This window comes from Syngnathus acus, chromosome 13 (assembly GCF_901709675.1).
Source record: "Syngnathus acus chromosome 13, fSynAcu1.2, whole genome shotgun sequence".
NCBI lineage: Eukaryota > Metazoa > Chordata > Actinopteri > Syngnathiformes > Syngnathidae > Syngnathus > Syngnathus acus.
The window spans coordinates 5864511-5881008 of NC_051098.1; the positions used below are offsets into that span (position 1 = coordinate 5864511).

General features: G+C 42.5%; 1 protein-coding gene across 3 annotated transcripts; it reads left to right on the forward strand.

Moving 5' to 3' along the window:
• The first annotated feature begins 568 nt into the window (after positions 1-568).
• Positions 569-16426, forward strand: cluha (clustered mitochondria (cluA/CLU1) homolog a). 3 transcript variants are annotated; one of them, XM_037267822.1, is made up of 27 exons: positions 569-908; positions 4664-4845; positions 4933-5104; positions 5281-5424; positions 5516-5643; positions 5771-5925; positions 6583-6708; positions 6787-6934; positions 7732-7824; positions 8141-8575; positions 8750-9009; positions 9086-9468; positions 9945-10046; positions 10264-10364; positions 10449-10601; positions 11170-11232; positions 11342-11586; positions 11658-11742; positions 11809-11962; positions 12342-12481; positions 12811-12891; positions 12974-13099; positions 14043-14164; positions 14245-14338; positions 14407-14541; positions 14625-14698; positions 14819-16426. In XM_037267822.1, exons 1-27 carry the CDS (start codon positions 770-772, stop codon positions 14949-14951), a joined length of 4173 nt encoding a protein of 1390 aa, XP_037123717.1. In that variant the 5' UTR covers positions 569-769; the 3' UTR covers positions 14952-16426. The 3 variants fall into 3 exon arrangements, with proteins under 3 accessions (XP_037123717.1, XP_037123716.1, XP_037123718.1); XM_037267821.1 differs by lacking the exon at positions 569-908 and adding an exon at positions 1512-1684; XM_037267823.1 differs by lacking the exon at positions 569-908 and adding an exon at positions 1512-1684 and having other exon boundaries at positions 9086-9381.
• Positions 16427-16498: the final 72 nt, after the last annotated feature.

Here is a 16498-nt window from a genome sequence, read left to right on the forward strand (position 1 = left end):
CTTGTCTTGGGGAGTGAGCAAATTAGGGAAGTAGGCAGATGATAAAAGTTTTTTTGATTCTGTTTTGGAGAATGCCTTTGCTATGTTCTTGGTATTTATCCCTAAATTCAAGTCAAGTTATAAAAGACTGATGTGAATCAGAAAGAAAGGAGATTAGGGAGAGACATGGTTGGCTGAATACACTGTTGACATCTCAGTACCATGAGTATAAACATTCTTAAAGACATGTGTCAGAATCAGGCACCTTATTTCTTCATAATTAACAATACACAAACAAAAATCTCTACAACACTTATATAATTACAATGATTAAATAATGAGAACCTCAAAACGTCTTATGTAGTAACACAAAAGAACAAGAGTAATTATTTGTTGATTTATTTATTATTCAATTTCATGATTAATTAATCAATGTATCATTTAATTAATTCATGCTAATTTAAATAAAGTTTCATTGTGTTGTTATTGAATTAATTTGGTCAATTTCGGTCATCCATACATAAGTGTTAGAGATTTGTTACGTGTGACTCTCCGTAGTAGCCTCGGTCAGTGGGCGGGGCCAAGCGAGGCAAAGGCAAAGAGGTCAAAGGAGGAAAGGAGAAAAGCACGTGTGATCCATACATCTCTGTCCTTCCTATCGCACTTGTTTTTGTAAGCCCGTCTCATGCGCATGCAGATTGCCAACTGGCCCAAAAGCACACCAAGCCAAGCCGACTCGTAAATAGCTCTTCTCCAACACTGTCAGATCGCCTGTTTAGTCTTTTTGACCATGGTGAGCAAGACGGACGACACCCCGGCTTCTGCGCCCGGCTGCAGTCCGGCTGATGTTGCTGCGGAGGAAGCCGGGGATGGTGCTCAGGACGCCCACGAGAGCAGCAGGGCGCATTTAAAGGAGTCGTGTAGCTGTGGTGAGATGTCATATCTGTTTCATATACGCGTAAACAGTATGCTCCTTGCATTTATGTTTGCCTCGCTTCACCTCTACCTTCTTTGTCATGTTAAATGGCTAGTGTTACACCTGTATTACATGCTAACGGTAGAATGTTTCATTTGTTTTTTATTTTTTAAAGCAATATACAAAAGCAGACTATTTTCGTAAGTCTGTTATAGGGATAGTACGTGTCAATGGACGCCGATGCACAAGTAACCAACCTAAACAGTTTAGCCGGAATGCTAACATTTGGCCCGCTGTCAAGCGCTTTAGCCATGCTAGTGGAAACATTATTACACAGCTTGTGCGTGCATGTAGTAATCGTATAAAGTTGCTTTTCATTTGAAAACCGAAAATGCAAACTATCCGAAGTTGGAAACGTTTCGCGCAAACTCGTAGTGACGTATATGATACTGAAGGTCACCTTCAGTGGCGTCGCACACTTTCGACACAAACACGGGGGTCACTCTCCAAACCTTATCCCTTAAATGTGTTTCCCTTTCGTTTTGGACTGCATCTCACACTTGATTATTTACTCTAGTGAATAATAGTCCAAGATGACTCATTGTTAAGACATCAAAGCACCCATGAGCCTGTCGAAACGCGCTCCCGACTTGCGATCCTCCCCCACCGGTGGGGATGAAGTCGAGTGTCCCTCTGGCCCGGGAAGCGGAAGCCGTTGCTTACATAGTAAAAGTCATGAAGGTGCGTTCATTGTGAAAGGGAAGGTTACGCTTCTAACGAGACAAGCTGGTGAGTACTGACGTTGAAACGTGGAGCCGTTCTTGATGAAGCCGAAGCACGGTGTTCATGTTGCTCGATTGACACCGAGCCGAGGATGGCAGTCAGCCGAGAAAAAAGTTACACAACTTGGCAAGCAAGTCACCGTAGCCTGCGTAGTAGTCATGTGGCATTCGTCTCGTTTGACAAGAAAACTCCTTCCAACGTGTCAACCACTCGACCGGTGTGATAATGTATCGATTGACATTTTAAAGATCCACATTATTGCTGGGATTGGTATCAATGGTCTCGTGGCAATTTGAAAATAACAGCTGTACTGAAATGAAAGACACATTTAATGCAGTTATGTATGTTTTTTTTTTTTTTTTTTTTTTAGATAAAAGCCGAGCTGCTGCGTTACTGCAAACCAACATTAATTTGAGGACAATACCGTATTTGATCCTTAACGAATTCCTCTAATAAACATACCATCCCGCAATGGACTGATGCAACAATTGTTCCTCATCTAGGGCTGGACGATTAATCTAAATAATCGTGATTTTGATTCTGTCTTCTCTCGATTTTTACAACTTTATTATTGAAGGAAAAATGATTATCGTGCAGAATGGCACGGCTTTATTAGATCTGGTACCAGCTGTGTACCGGGCCGTGCGCTGACGATTGGGGACACTGGTTTAGAACACTTGTGAGGCAGAATCATGTGCTAGGTAAAAGTAGATCATCACTCATCGGATGAATCTAGGCCTGTTTATTTGAACAGTGTGAGTGGTAACATGTCCATACACTTGTTAGTTGTATCCTGTGCCATCTAGTAAAAGAGCATTAAATTGTTGTGCTTGTCACTGGCATAGATAAAAAAGAAAGATGCATTTTTTTGTTGTAAATAAAAAATAGCATTACTCTAAATGAACTCTTAATGTCGCTTTTAATACAGGCATGCACGTGTTTTACAAGCAGAAGACATTTATGGTCCTTGTTTTGCAATCCAAATTGAGGGCACAATTTTATCTTCCTCTCTAAAATGTAACGTCTCACATTCAGGTCAATTGATGCCCATCTGTGGCTCATTCTATGGATGAAGAATAGGACCTAAACGGTGTTGCGGGACCAGAATGTTGCACCGGTCAAGCATGACCCTCTGCGGCTTTAATGCTGCCGAAACGGGTGAAGGGTGACTGGGTTAATCCCGAGAATCACAGACACCCTCGCACTATTCCTCTGCTCACAAGCTCATCCTGTACAACCAAATCATCACGCTTCCTGTCTGTGTTATTGTAATCGGGAGCAACCTCCCATCTATCCAGGACCAGGAAACGTGCAAGTAACATCTCTACAGACCCTGCTCACCCAGGTCACGGTCTTTTCGAACTACCCAGGCTGTCGCTCTGATGAACTCACACCACTCAGAGTTTCAGAGACATCACTGGGCAATCATATTTGGCTCTTGCCACTTAACTGTTGTTAGTCACCTGAATGTTGTTAATCACTTAAATGTTGTACAGAGGCTGAGATCAACCAGAGTCAAATTCCTTGTTTGGCATGCACAAACTTGGCCAATAAAGCTGATTCTGATAAGGCCTTTATGTTGTTTTTCATGGTTGTCCTCCTTTTGGATGACGTCATGGGAGCTGCCAGGGTCCTCATGTCTCAGGCCTTGGACTTGATACATTTCTCATTTTTGTAAGCGCCTCATAGTAGAGCTGTGCACATTTATAGTCATGTTTTTGCTACTTGGCTGCTTCTCTGCCAGATTAATGTTCAATTTATCCCTTTGCCATGACCTCCTATTTTTGCCTGGAACAGGACACAGACTATTTTTGTGCTCCCAGGCGTGATACATTCCCTGCTTTGAACTGGAATTCAGTTATTCTTTGACAAACAAGTTATGTTGTATGTTGAAATGACATTTCCACAGTTAGTAGCCTCCAATTTAATAGATGCCGCATCTGAATTAACTCATTTGCTGCAGTGGATATTTATATATATGTCCGTCACCTGGAATCAAACCGTTTTTTGCCATCAACAAATTTATTCTTCAAGTATGTTTTTCAATGGGTAAGTGTGGAAGAGGGTCTCGTTGAAGTCGGACAACTTCAGGCATCTCACACTCAAAGAGAATATGCGTAATATGTATACAATACAGCATAACTTTATTTATATAGCACATTTGTTACAGCTGCAGCTGTGTTTGAGCTCTTTAAGGTCTTTTAGCTCAGGTATATTAAATATGTTGTGGCACCTACTCTTAGTTTTGGACAGTTTAAACTGGCGTGAAGCTGTTGTTTGGTATTCACAGCCTGGCTGCTGGCTGCTCTGTCCTGTGACTGCAACTCCCCCCTTTCTTCATTTGTTGCCAGTGTCGGTCAGGGTCTAGTTTATGAAGCCCCACCCCCTATCTTAGCAACCCTGACGCCGTGTTGCCCTTGACGGTGAGCAAGGACGTGCGCGCACACACACTTGACAGCAGCTGAATCCCTAATGCATAAATCCCTCGGTATACTACTTAGTCCTGCTGCTCAATTTCCACAGCCTTTACTTTTATTGTCACTTTTACTTGAGGAGATAATAATGATTTGTGCAGTGGTAGGAGTTGCAAATTTAGACTCGTAGTAAAAAACGTTTACCCGTCAATCTCCTATTCGTCAATGGACGTTTACTTTCCAAACTTGGCTGTTGCAAACATGTGTGACGTCATGCACGCTGTGATCCATGACGCAAGCATGAAAGTAAACTGACTCTATGTAAATACAAATGTATTGTACCGACAGTATAATGCTTAAAAGTGGCATTTATTGAATGAAAATGTCTTGGCCAAAATAGTTCCATTCATTCAAACTAAACAGCTTTTGTGCTATTGTTGCTGACGCAATTGCTTGGCAGGACATCAGCCAGTCATGTGGTTCAATAGTCTGGAGGTTGCAGCGTGACAGAATTTTGTTTGCGCTCCTCCGAAACTAAATGAGTGAGTTTTGCCTCTGCTTTTCTGTGCAGAAACAGTCATGGTGAATGGTGGAGATGCACATGAGCACACGGATGGATTGGAGGCAAAGAGGGACAGTCACAGTGAAGTGAACGGAGGCGACGACTCCAGCGAGCAGGAGGTGATCGTCATCCAGGACACGGGTTTCACCGTTAAGATCCAGGCACCCGGTACCGAGCCCTTTGATCTCCAGGTACACAAGAAATAAAACAGACATGCGTCGTCATCGTTTTTTTTCCCCCTTATCTTCCCATCTCCTCTTCCTCCTCTTTGTCCTCAGGTGTCTCCTCAGGAGATGGTGCAGGAGATCCATCAGGTGTTGATTGACAGAGAGGATGCCTGCCACCGTACCTGTTTCTCGCTGCAGCTGGACGGAAACGTGTTGGCCAACTTTGCTGAGCTCAAGTCCATTGAAGGTCTACAGGAAGGCTCGCTGCTCAAAGTGGTGGAAGGTCAGCGTGATAAGCATCTGCAGTGGCTGTCTCATGAATAGAAAGTCCTTTGATGCATGGGAGCTGACAGAGCAGTCCAAATGTTAATGATCGGCCACAAAGTTCTATTGAGGACAATTCGTCAAGCCCAGACAAACCATTCCGATCCACTTTTTTTGTTATCTGTGCTTGTTTAGAGCCGTACACTGTGCGTGAAGCACGGATCCACGTGCGTCACATCCGAGACCTGTTGAAGAGTCTGGACCCGTCAGATGCCTACAACGGAGTGGACTGCAACTCTCTTTCCTTCCTAAGTATTTTCACAGATGGAGACCTTGGAGGTACCTTGAGATTGCTGCAGCATCCTGTAGTAGACTCTGCACCCTTGTCTGATGTGCAATGTGGACATGGGTTGTATTTTTTTAACTGCAGATAGTGGCAAGCGGAAGAAGAAGGGCAGCGAGCTGGAGCAGATTGACTGCACTCCCCCAGAACACATTCTCCCTGGCAGTAAAGAGCGCCCTCTAATACCTATCCAGCCACAAAACAAGGAATGGAAGGTAAAACCCAATTTCCACGATGAGGTTTTGGTTTTCAAGCATGCTGTGACTCTCTTGTGCACACTTCCAGTGTAATACCATTTGTTGCAGTTGAACAAAATGTGGACCCACTTGTCTTCCCAAACAGCCTCTGCAGTGCCTGAAGGTCCTGACCATGAGTGGCTGGAATCCTCCCCCCGGCAACAGGAAGATGCATGGCGACCTCATGTACCTTTACATCGTGACAGTAGAAGAGCGCCATGTCAGTGTCACTGCCTCAACACGCGGCTTCTACCTCAACCAGTTAGTCAACTTCTCTCATTTCTAGTAACCTAATGCTTAGTGGCTCATATGGAGCCATTTGCTGCAGTTAACAGTCAAGTACTTTCTTCGGTTAGAACATTCTCCACAAATCTTTCCTCATTCTAAATGGAAAGACGATATTCAGCAGCCACAACATTAGAGTCACCATTATGATTAAATGACCTGTAAGATTTCGTCAACTTGGTGAGATTAAGTAAACATTATTTTGCTTCCAGTGTACAGCTGGACTGAATGATATAGAGAGGTATAGCAAAAATAAAAATTTCATTGTGACACGGTATAATAACCACTGTGAGAAACATTGCTACTAGGTGTACATTTATCGGTCAATGAACGCTTTTTTCTTTTTAAAGTCATAATATTTAGTACAGACCTTGTATCACCTCATAAGATTGCACATCGGTTCCTTAGCGTTTATACAACAGAGGAGTATGTTGGAAGTAGTGATTGAAAAGCATGCAACGTTATCTATTTTGCTGTGTCATTCTCCTAATCTTGGGATACCAAAGAGTTCAGTCACATAAATTAGGTCGATTACATTTGTAGGCCAGAATGTATGCTAGGTAGAACCTTGGTCTTTCCACAAAATCACTTTACACTAGTTTACTTGCTCATGTTTGTGTCCGTGTTGTTCAGGTCGACAACCTACACCTTCAACCCCAAACCAGCCAACCCTAGTTTCTTAAGCCATTCTCTGGTTGAACTACTGAGCCAAATCAGCCCTGCCTTTAAGAAGAACTTCACTGCCCTGCAAAGGAAAAGGTGACATTTCCGACATCTCATCTGGTGGTTGACATGAGAAAATCCCCATTCTTGATGTAATTGTCTTTTACAATGCAGGGTCCAGAGGCATCCGTTTGAGCGAATAGCCACACCTTTCCAGGTGTATAGCTGGACGTCACCACAGGTCGACCATGCAATGGACTGTGTTCGAGCCGAGGACGCCTACACTTCCCGTTTAGGTTATGAAGAGCACATACCAGGACAGGTACGGCTACTAGTTTGTCACAACATTAGACCTGCTGCTTACTGCGAGACTGAATGTGACGCAACTGTTGTGTAGTGTTGCAGGGTTCTGCAACTACTTTTCAAGGGTAGCTGACTGTCGTCAGTAAGCTGTGATTTGATTTGGAATTTGAATTGCAGGTGATTAGCGTCACAACGTCAACTATAACAGCAAACAAAAAAGGGTCATGTTGTGTCCCGTAATCTTTTCTGGTTACTAAGCCAGATCCAGCTGATTGCTGCCAAGCTGCACCAATACAGTAATGCTTTAGAAATAGCTGGAAGACAAAGTGTGGAGCATGTGTGTTGATGAGATTCAAGATTCAAGAATTTTTATTGGCCATGTTTGAGCGTGCCAAACAAGTGCAGTCAATGAATGGGACTATCATTGCCAGCTGTCTCTCAAATATCCACACACTCCTCTTCATTCTCGCCTGTTTCTTCTGCTGCAGAGGCTAGGACAATCACTTTTTTCCCTTGACAGTTACAGTATATTGTTTGTGGTTAAATACAATGTACATGCCGCCTTAAGCTGCTGTTTCATGATATGATTAGAACGAGTTAGTTATTTTTTCAAAGTTGTGTGGGTGAGGGTCTGTAATTTGTTCATGATTGTACGGTTGCACCGCTCTGTGTGCAAGTGGGCATAAGATATGCTTACTCTTGAGATCCTACAGGAGTCTCATATAATGATTTCTGCCTTTATGAAACATTAATGTCCCATTTTGGTTGAAATGTACAGATGTATTCATTTAACAACTCGTTTTTGCTTATCTTCAGACTAGAGATTGGAATGAGGAGCTGCAGACGACAAGAGAGCTTCCTAGGAAGAATCTGCCTGACCGCCTGTTAAGGGAACGGGCTATTTTCAAGGTACTATTGTACTGCATGAATTGTATCATCGAGATTGTTTTATTTACCAAGGATACATATTAGGCTAATTTTTCCAATTTCACCATTCTGAAAAGTCACATTACCCCACCATCACCACCACACACACACACAAACATTTGCCCAGGAAACAGGTTCTTGGATCTCATTAGGCTGAATATACAGTTAAATTGTTTGTGTAAACAGGATAGTTAGAAAAAATATGTATAAATGAGGACATCGTCACACCTTAATCGTAAATAAATGACCACTGCCACTGTTTTGTCTAAAATTCTTCTCAATTTTCTTCTCTTTGCAGGTCCACAGCGACTTTGCAGCAGCGGCCACACGCGGCGCCATGGCAGTCATCGACGGAAACGTAATGGCCATCAATCCCGGTGACGAAACGCACATGCAGATGTTCATCTGGAACAACATTTTCTTCAGCCCGGGCTTTGACGTGCGGGACCATTATCGTGAGCTGGGCGGGGACGCCGCCGCCCATGCCGCACCCACCAATGACTTGAATGGCGTGAGAGCTTATGGGGCAGTGGATGTGGAGGGACTCTACACACTGGGCACAGTGGTGGTGGATTACCGAGGCTACCGTGTCACCGCCCAGTCAATCATCCCTGGCATCCTGGAACGCGAGCAGGAGCAGAGCGTCATCTATGGCTCCATTGACTTTGGAAAGACAGTTGTGACCCACAGCAAATACCTTGAGCTTCTGGCCAAGACCAGCAGGCCCCTCAAAGTCAGTAGCACAAATGTTTGCTCAAAACAGCTTATTTAGACACAATTTATTTCTCAGTGTCCACATCCACAAGTACCTACATTTATATAGTCAATATTATAAAGACCGATAACCTAATGGGCGATAATGCAATACCTCATTTTAACGATCACCTGTTCTGGGTTGTCCTCTCAGGTCCAGAGGTACAATGTGCTCAACGAGAAGAACGAGGCTGTGGAGCTTTGCTCATCGGTCGAATGTAAGGGCATCATCGGAAATGATGGCCGTCACTATATTCTGGACCTTCTTCGCACCTTCCCGCCTGACCTCAACTTCCTTCCTGTGGAGGGAGAGGAGTTAGCGCCAGAGTGTCAGCGTCAGGGTTACCCCCGCCAGCACCGCCACCGCCTCGCCTGCCTTCGCCAAGAACTCATTGAGGCCTTTGTTGAGCACAGGTTAGTGTTTGTCCTCGCTTCTGCTGTTCAGTAACACACCATACCTGCAATAATAGTGGATTATGTCCCTTCTTAGATACCTTCTCTTTATGAAGATGGCTGCACTTCAACTCATGCAACAGAAAGCTAACAAGGATGCCAACAGGAACGAAAAAACCCCAGCCATCACTCAAACGTCCCAAACAGAGACCAATGCTGATGCAACGCAAACCGCAGCTTCAGATTCAAGCACGCTAGGTTCTACAGATGGCCCGGTCCAAACGGACAGCGGCCTCATTGGGACTGATGGGGAGGAAACACCTTCAAAGGCCACAAATGGTCCTTTGGAGCCGACAGCAGCACAGAATGGGGAGTGCAAGAGCCCACTGGAGGGTAAGGTGCTTGAGGAAAGTATTCCAGGATTAGCTCAGGCCAAAGAGCTAGCGGAGACCTTAGTTGCCGAAGATGGATCTGGTATTGGTACGTCTAAAAATCTCAAAGGCTGGGACAGCTACTCTGGTGGATAGTCGCAATGAGAGAAGTAGTTTTGGTGTTATGAGTGTCGGAAAGAACATCCCTTCACTTTTTTTCTAAGCAGCTTCAATCCACCTGAGTAGCTGTGCCTGCTCAGTCCTCAGCCTGCATGGCGAAAGAGTGTTGGCCCTCAATCCCTGTCACTTTTCCAGCCTGCTGAGTGAAATAACTAAAACCAATCATACTCTTACTGTGTAGTACCACTTAAAATGTCCAAATGTCTTTGGATGTCTGATTTGTTCACTTCGTCCTGTATAATGTGCATGTTGACACTTTTCCTTTCTTAAGTGGGGTTGAGTTTGCACTGATACACCACAGTGTTGTTTGCATGTTGTGTTTAATGTACAGATTGATTGACAAAATAATATCAAATTGACATTTCACCTCACTGACCAATATTTTTACTCGTCGTTTTCAAACAGACCCCAAAAGCCGTGAGGTCGTCCTCAATGCCTGCAAGGCAGTTGGCTCCATCAGCAATACGTCTTTTGACATCCGCTTCAACCCTGATATCTTCTCTCCAGGTAAGATCGGACAGTATGTTTAATTTGTTGAATTATGTCAATCCACAATTATTTATTTTGGCTTTATAGTGCAATTCATGCCTTTTATTAATTTGTTTGCTCAGATGCAACTCACTGTAGTTGCAGTTCACTGACTTGTTCCATCATGCTGTCAGGAGGCTACTCCATCTATTTTACCTCCTTGGCTGTTAATAGTTAATGCGTGTTGTTGAACCAGGAGTGCGTTTCCCAGACGACAGCGCAGAAGACATCCAGAAGCAAAAGCAGTTACTCAAAGATTGTGCTGCCTTCCTTGTTTCCTGCCAGATTCCATCACTGGTGAGTGATACTATGAACTGTAGTCACTTACTTTGTTTAGATTTCTTTTAGAGGTCAAGTCTGAATGATGTATGTTCTGACTAGGTTAAAGACTGTTTGGACCAAAGTGCTCTGCCCATGGATGGAGCCACTCTGACAGAGGCCTTGCACCAGCGAGGCATCAATTTACGCTACTTGGGCACCGTACTGGAGTTTGTGGACAAGACTCCTGCCAGATCCCAGCTGGAACACATCTATGTAGGTCTAATATTGTAGCACTTGTAGCACTTGCAAATACTTTGCATTGACATACGAATAATCACATGGTGTAAGAGATGAAGCAGATTTAATGTGGGACTGGGATTAAAAATGTTGCAGGGGAGCTAATACAGCAAAATTCTTCTGCAGACAATAATACAGCCTATAGCGAGTCAAGTCTAGAGAGACAAGTAAAATTTAGTGGCTCCTTTTTGTTAAGTGAAATCCCGAAATGTTTTTTTTTTTTAGATAAAAACAATTTGGAAAGTTGAAAAAAGTCAGTCCTTTTTTATTTTTTTTATTTATTTTTTTAATAAATATTCTTAGACATTACGGATGCTTACACAATCAAGTATTGACAAAACCTGCCATTTTTAGGGTAGGATCAGCTGCTGAGTATAACTAGCAAAAATCAGTTTAATCTAAAGTAATCAGTAGAGTAACAAAGTTACTTTTTCAAAGTATGCCCAGTCACACATGCTTGTGTGTGAAAATATTTTTCTTTCATATCCTCTGTAACTGGATTTGATGGTTACCATTGAACCATTTTTTCCTTTTTCATCTTTAGAGAATAGGAATCATTGAACTGATCACCAGATGTGCAAAACATATTTTCAAGACGTACCTCCAGGTTGGTGGCATTCTTTCGAAATAGTAGTTTTAGCAGTTTTGCAGTTGTTGTTTTGACAAAAAAAAAAAAACTTTAAAATCATATATTTGTTTTTGTTTTCCTCGTGAAGGGTGTGGAGCTGTCAGCTCTCTCTGCCGCTGTAAGCCATTTCCTAAACTGCTTCTTGAGTTCCTTCCCGGATGCCATTGGACACCTACCGGCCGACGAGCTTGTGTCGCGCCGCAAAAGCCGCAAGCGGCGCAACAAGATTCCTGGAAGTGGCGACAACACAGCATGGGCCAGCCTAACGCCCGGCGAGTTGTGGAAGAACATCTCCTCGGAGGCGCGGAGCTACTATCACTTCACCATTCAATGGTAACAACTAATTTGGGTGTGTCCTACCTGAGTGAAGACATCATGATTAAATCATCTCCTCGCTTCCGCAGTGAAAATGTGGACCAGGTGGTGGAGAAATACAGCCTTCAGAAAATCACTTTGCTCAGAGAAATATCAATCAAAACAGGCATCCAGGTAGGTTTTCGTTTCTCCCTCTAAAAAAGTCTTTATAACGTTTTAACATTTTGGTCTGCTCTCCAGATTCTGATCAAGGAGTATCACTTTGACAGTCGCCACAAGCCCACCTTTACAGAGGAGGACATCCTTAATATTTTCCCTGTTGTAAAACACGTCAACCCCAAAGCCTCAGATGCCTTCCACTTTTTCCAGAGTGGGCAGGCCAAGGTCCAGCAAGGTAAGACCCACTTTACTCCTTGCACCTGGTTCACACCAAGATTCATCGATACATTTTGTTTATTGCATCAGGTTTTGTTCATAGTTTTATCTGGACTATGTTGTAATTGTTTTCTAACAAATCAAACGTTGTATCTCAATATACATTTGAAGTTATGACTTGGTAGTGAATGTCATTTATTACCCTGGAAAGAAAAACATTTGTTGATTTGAACATTGGTCTATTAGACTATGAAATATTTTTTGGGGGGGGGAGGTGGGCAGCCTGTGTTTAAAATGATTTTAGCATGCCTGATTGTAGTTGGGTACATTGTAGTTGCCTAGAGCTATGTCTTTATATTATGATTAAAAACTCTTCTTTTTTTTTTTGGACTTTCTAGGATTTTTGAAGGAGGGGTGTGAGCTGATCAATGAGGCCCTCAACCTTTTCAACAACGTATATGGCGCAATGCACGTGGAGATTTGTGCCTGCCTGCGCCTCTTAGCTCGCCTTAATTACATCATGGGGGACCACGCTGAGGTATACACTGGCAATTAAATGAATCACAACAACTGTGTCCCAATTCAGGGGCCATACCCTTCCCAAGACCAATTCGAGTGTCTATAGAGGCGCCTCTAAATTTTGGCAATTCCATATGTAAGCGTATGACTTTTATTACATCTTTAGAAATGAAAAGGTATAGAAAGAAGGCTCAGTTTGTGACCTGCTTTAAAAGGAATCATTGCTTTTTAGACTGTGTTGTGATGCATTGGGCTTCTAAGCGGTGTAGCAACTAAATTAGCAAACATTTTCACATTTGTGTCCTATTGATTTTACTTTCTAAATGACCTTCTCCTACTTGTCTGCAGGCACTCAGCAACCAACAAAAGGCTGTTCTCATGAGCGAAAGAGTTCTCGGCATCGAACACCCCAACACAATTCAAGAATATGTAAGTTGTCCTGTCTGTTGTTGAAAGTTGTTCTGCTGGTGCCATACTTGTCTTAAATTGCTCTACTTTTTTTGCTCCCCAGATGCATTTGGCTTTGTACTGCTTTGCTAATGGACAGCTGTCCACGGCATTGAAGCTGCTTTACAGAGCTCGATACCTCATGCTGCTGGTGTGCGGTGAAGACCACCCGGAGATGGCACTGTTAGATGTAAGTTCTACCTGAAGCAACAATGTTGATTGGTTTTGTCCAAGATGGATATTCAGGATTGGTACCTCACAAATTGAGTACATCAAAAGTTAGAGAGTGCAGACCTACGCAAAGGAAAAATTCCTGACATGCATGGCTGTGTATTGCCATCAACTCGAGCAGTGGTTCTTAACCTTTTTCCTTGTTCGCACCCCATTCAATTCACCAACCAGTTCTCGCACCCCTAACCTAACTTTAACCCTAAATAATTATTATAATAATAATTGGTTTACTTTACAGCTTAATTAGCATTATCCCTAATGCCAATTAACACAATGACTTCTTCATTTCCAGAATCTTTCACTTTTTTTGGTTACCTGACCATTATCCCCGAAAAATTGTAAATTTCCCCCAGGGTATCCTCGCACCCCCTAGGAAGCATTCTCGCACCCCCGGTTAAGAACCACTGAACTAGAGCAATTTGCTCAGTCCTATCTGGCCCCACTTTAAGTGGAATGACATCAAATTATTAAATTTGCACCAGTTTTCAGATGCCCCCCCATTAAATGGGCTCTTGCCATTACTCCAATAATTTCAATGATTAGCCATGTAGTTTGTGTGTAACAAATAAGATCTCTAATTCTAAAAATGATCACAATAAAAATAAAATTGTCATTTGTACTTCGAACCACTTTTGCTGGGGTATGCAGGCCAAGAAGCTGATGTCAAATGTTCTATCCCGAGGTGGTCAAGTATGTGCTACTATAACAATGTAATTTAACACAAATGACAGAGTTTGGCGGTCAAATCTCATTATATAGATTTGTAAATGTATTGTTGAAGTATTTTAAATGTCTCAGGTGACTGAGTCAGCTCAGTGGGGTATAACTAATAAAAAAAAGTTAAGTTCTGCCTCCAATGTCCAACTTTGAGCAGGTTATACAACTGTTATTGTTGTTTTCAGAGTAACATCGGCTTGGTACTGCACAGCGTGATGGAGTACGATTTATCTCTGAGATTCTTGGAGAACGCTCTGGCCATCAACTCAAAGTACCATGGATCACGGTCACTCAAAGTAGCGCTCAGGTGGGGACTGATAATATCACTTATTTACATTCATATGGTTTCATATACGGTGGTGAGACAGTCTTTGTTTTTCTGTCCAGCCATCATCTTACTGCTAGGGTTTACGAAAGCAAAGCGGAGTTCCGCTCGGCGCTACAGCATGAAAAGGATGGCTACACGATTTACAAGAACCAGGTATTAGAGATCTCTGCTCTACAGTTCCTTATTTGGATGGCTCCGTATTAAATACGTGTTATGCGCAGATGGGCGAGGCTCACGAGAAAACCAAGGAAAGCTCAGAGTACCTGAAGTGCCTCACCCAACAGGCTGTGGCTCTGCAAAGAACAATGAATGAGATCTACAAAAATGGCTCCAGTGCCAGCATCATGCCCCTTAAGGTGACTTTGAGGAACTGTCTGTTTTTGTCTCATTGATAAGAAACTCTAAGCAATGCTTTTTTTCTCCTCATCTTGTTGATTAGTTCACTGCTCCAAGCATGCCCCACATCCTGGAACAACTCAACATCATCAATGGCATCATTTTTATCCCTCTAAGGTATGTACACAACCAAGAAAAATATTATAAACTTAAGAGAAAAATACTCATCTGACAGCCTTTTAACTAATTTCTGAATTGCTTTTGGAAATTAGAGGATTGATACGTTGTTTCTTTCAGCCAAAAAGATCTAGAGAACCTGAAAGCTGAGGTGCAGCGACGGCAGCAGCTGCAGGAGTCAGAAAAGAATGAGCTGCTGGAGAAGAGTGAGCAGCCCTCGCTGGAATTAGTGGACAAAATTCCTGTCGATTAATGTCCCAGTGTGCTCAACATAGTTATTTTTTGCGTTACAAAGGGTGAAGACTGTGCCGTAACAGTCTTGTCATTATGCCCGCCGACCCAGGAACTGAGCAAACTATATCAGCGTTGAAATAAAGAAAAAACACCGTAACTGGGATATGCAGTATGTGTCAAGCGTAAAGAGGATATGCAGTATGTGTCAAGGGTCCACACACACACTGTATGATGTGTAGAACAGAGGAAAACTGAGCAAGCAGGCAATTCCTACAACCATCCAATCCATGTAACATGCAGTGTTGGAAAACCCTGCCACGAGATGTAAAATAATCTGTTTGCATTGGAGCAAGAGATCCCACTTGTGGACTCAAGACCAAGGGTGACGCTCTGTACCAGAGCCTTATCTGTTGTGTTACAAGCTCGGCTAGTTTCGTACCTGCAGTGCTGTTGGATAATGACCACATGTTACTCCCTAAAAGAGCCTTGAAGAGGCAAGTGATCCTAGGCAACCCTCTCCTGTGCACTAAAATCAGATTGGAAAATAATGAACAGTGGGCCTTGTATTTGTAAGAATGTACTGCTCTTCATTACTCACGCCCTCAATGGTACTTTAATTGAATCTCGTCATTTGTGCTACCTGCTGAGTCTTGCAAGCAAACGGTGAAAATTGGGCTGCTTTGCTGGATATATACATGTATTTTTTTCCCTTTCGGTGAAACATACACAGGAAACTTAAAGTGACATTTTAGACCTGTTAATTTAAGCCATGACTGTTTTATAGCAAATGTATAGAATGGAGAAATATGTATAAATCTATATCAGATGTAACCACATTTTTGCATCCTGAAAACGATCCATAAACCGTCCTCTTGAAAGCAATTTCTTCCATGTACTAACAACTGTGTTCAATCTATTTTTACACATTGAGAAGGCTGTGCAATTATGTTTGTATGTGTGACTTTTTTTTTGTGAGTCTTTGTGTAATCCAACAGGACCGCTGACGAGAGGTGTGATATGAACATTGGCTTTTATTTTTCTATATGCATAGTTGACATCAAATTAACATTCTCATTTTTGGACATGTGCTCAACATTGGTTGTAGTGACTGGGCCTAGTTTTACGTGTGCACTCTTCTTCCAAAATTGGATTGTCATGTTTTCACATGTATGCAGCCCAGAGAACAGTACATAGAAATATGACTACATATTTTCAGCACCAACGGAAATGGACAAAAAAGGGCTATCTTGATTGAGATGTACCAACAAAAACAATAAGACTGACAGTTTGCGCTTGTATACATGTGATGTAACTTGATTAAAGCAATATAGAGTTGGTGCTGAAAATATTTAAAAATCAAAGATCGAGTGACAAAAATAGGCTACATTTAAAGATACAAGATGAACTGCTCAGTCAAAGGGAGTCATTGCAATCGAGTCAAAAGTGAGGAAGGCGATGAATATTTTCTTTATAAAAGTGATTTATGCATCTTAATTGTGGTTTTGTCTTATTCACTTGTATTCTCTATCTGATTTCTGTTTTGACCAATGCCCCCGGATTACTACC

What these genes read in the sequence shown, in the direction of transcription:
- cluha (XM_037267821.1), top strand. Translation starts at nt 1,519, where the DNA reads ATGAGCCTGTCGAAACGCGCTCCCGACTTGCGATCCTCCCCCACCGGT. An exon ending in CCCTGATATCTTCTCTCCAG is followed by an intron (nt 10,047 to 10,263) that starts GTAAGATCGGAC and finishes TTGTTGAACCAG; the next exon opens with GAGTGCGTTTCCCAGACGAC. An exon ending in TCATGGGGGACCACGCTGAG is followed by an intron (nt 12,482 to 12,810) that starts GTATACACTGGC and finishes ACTTGTCTGCAG; the next exon opens with GCACTCAGCAACCAACAAAA.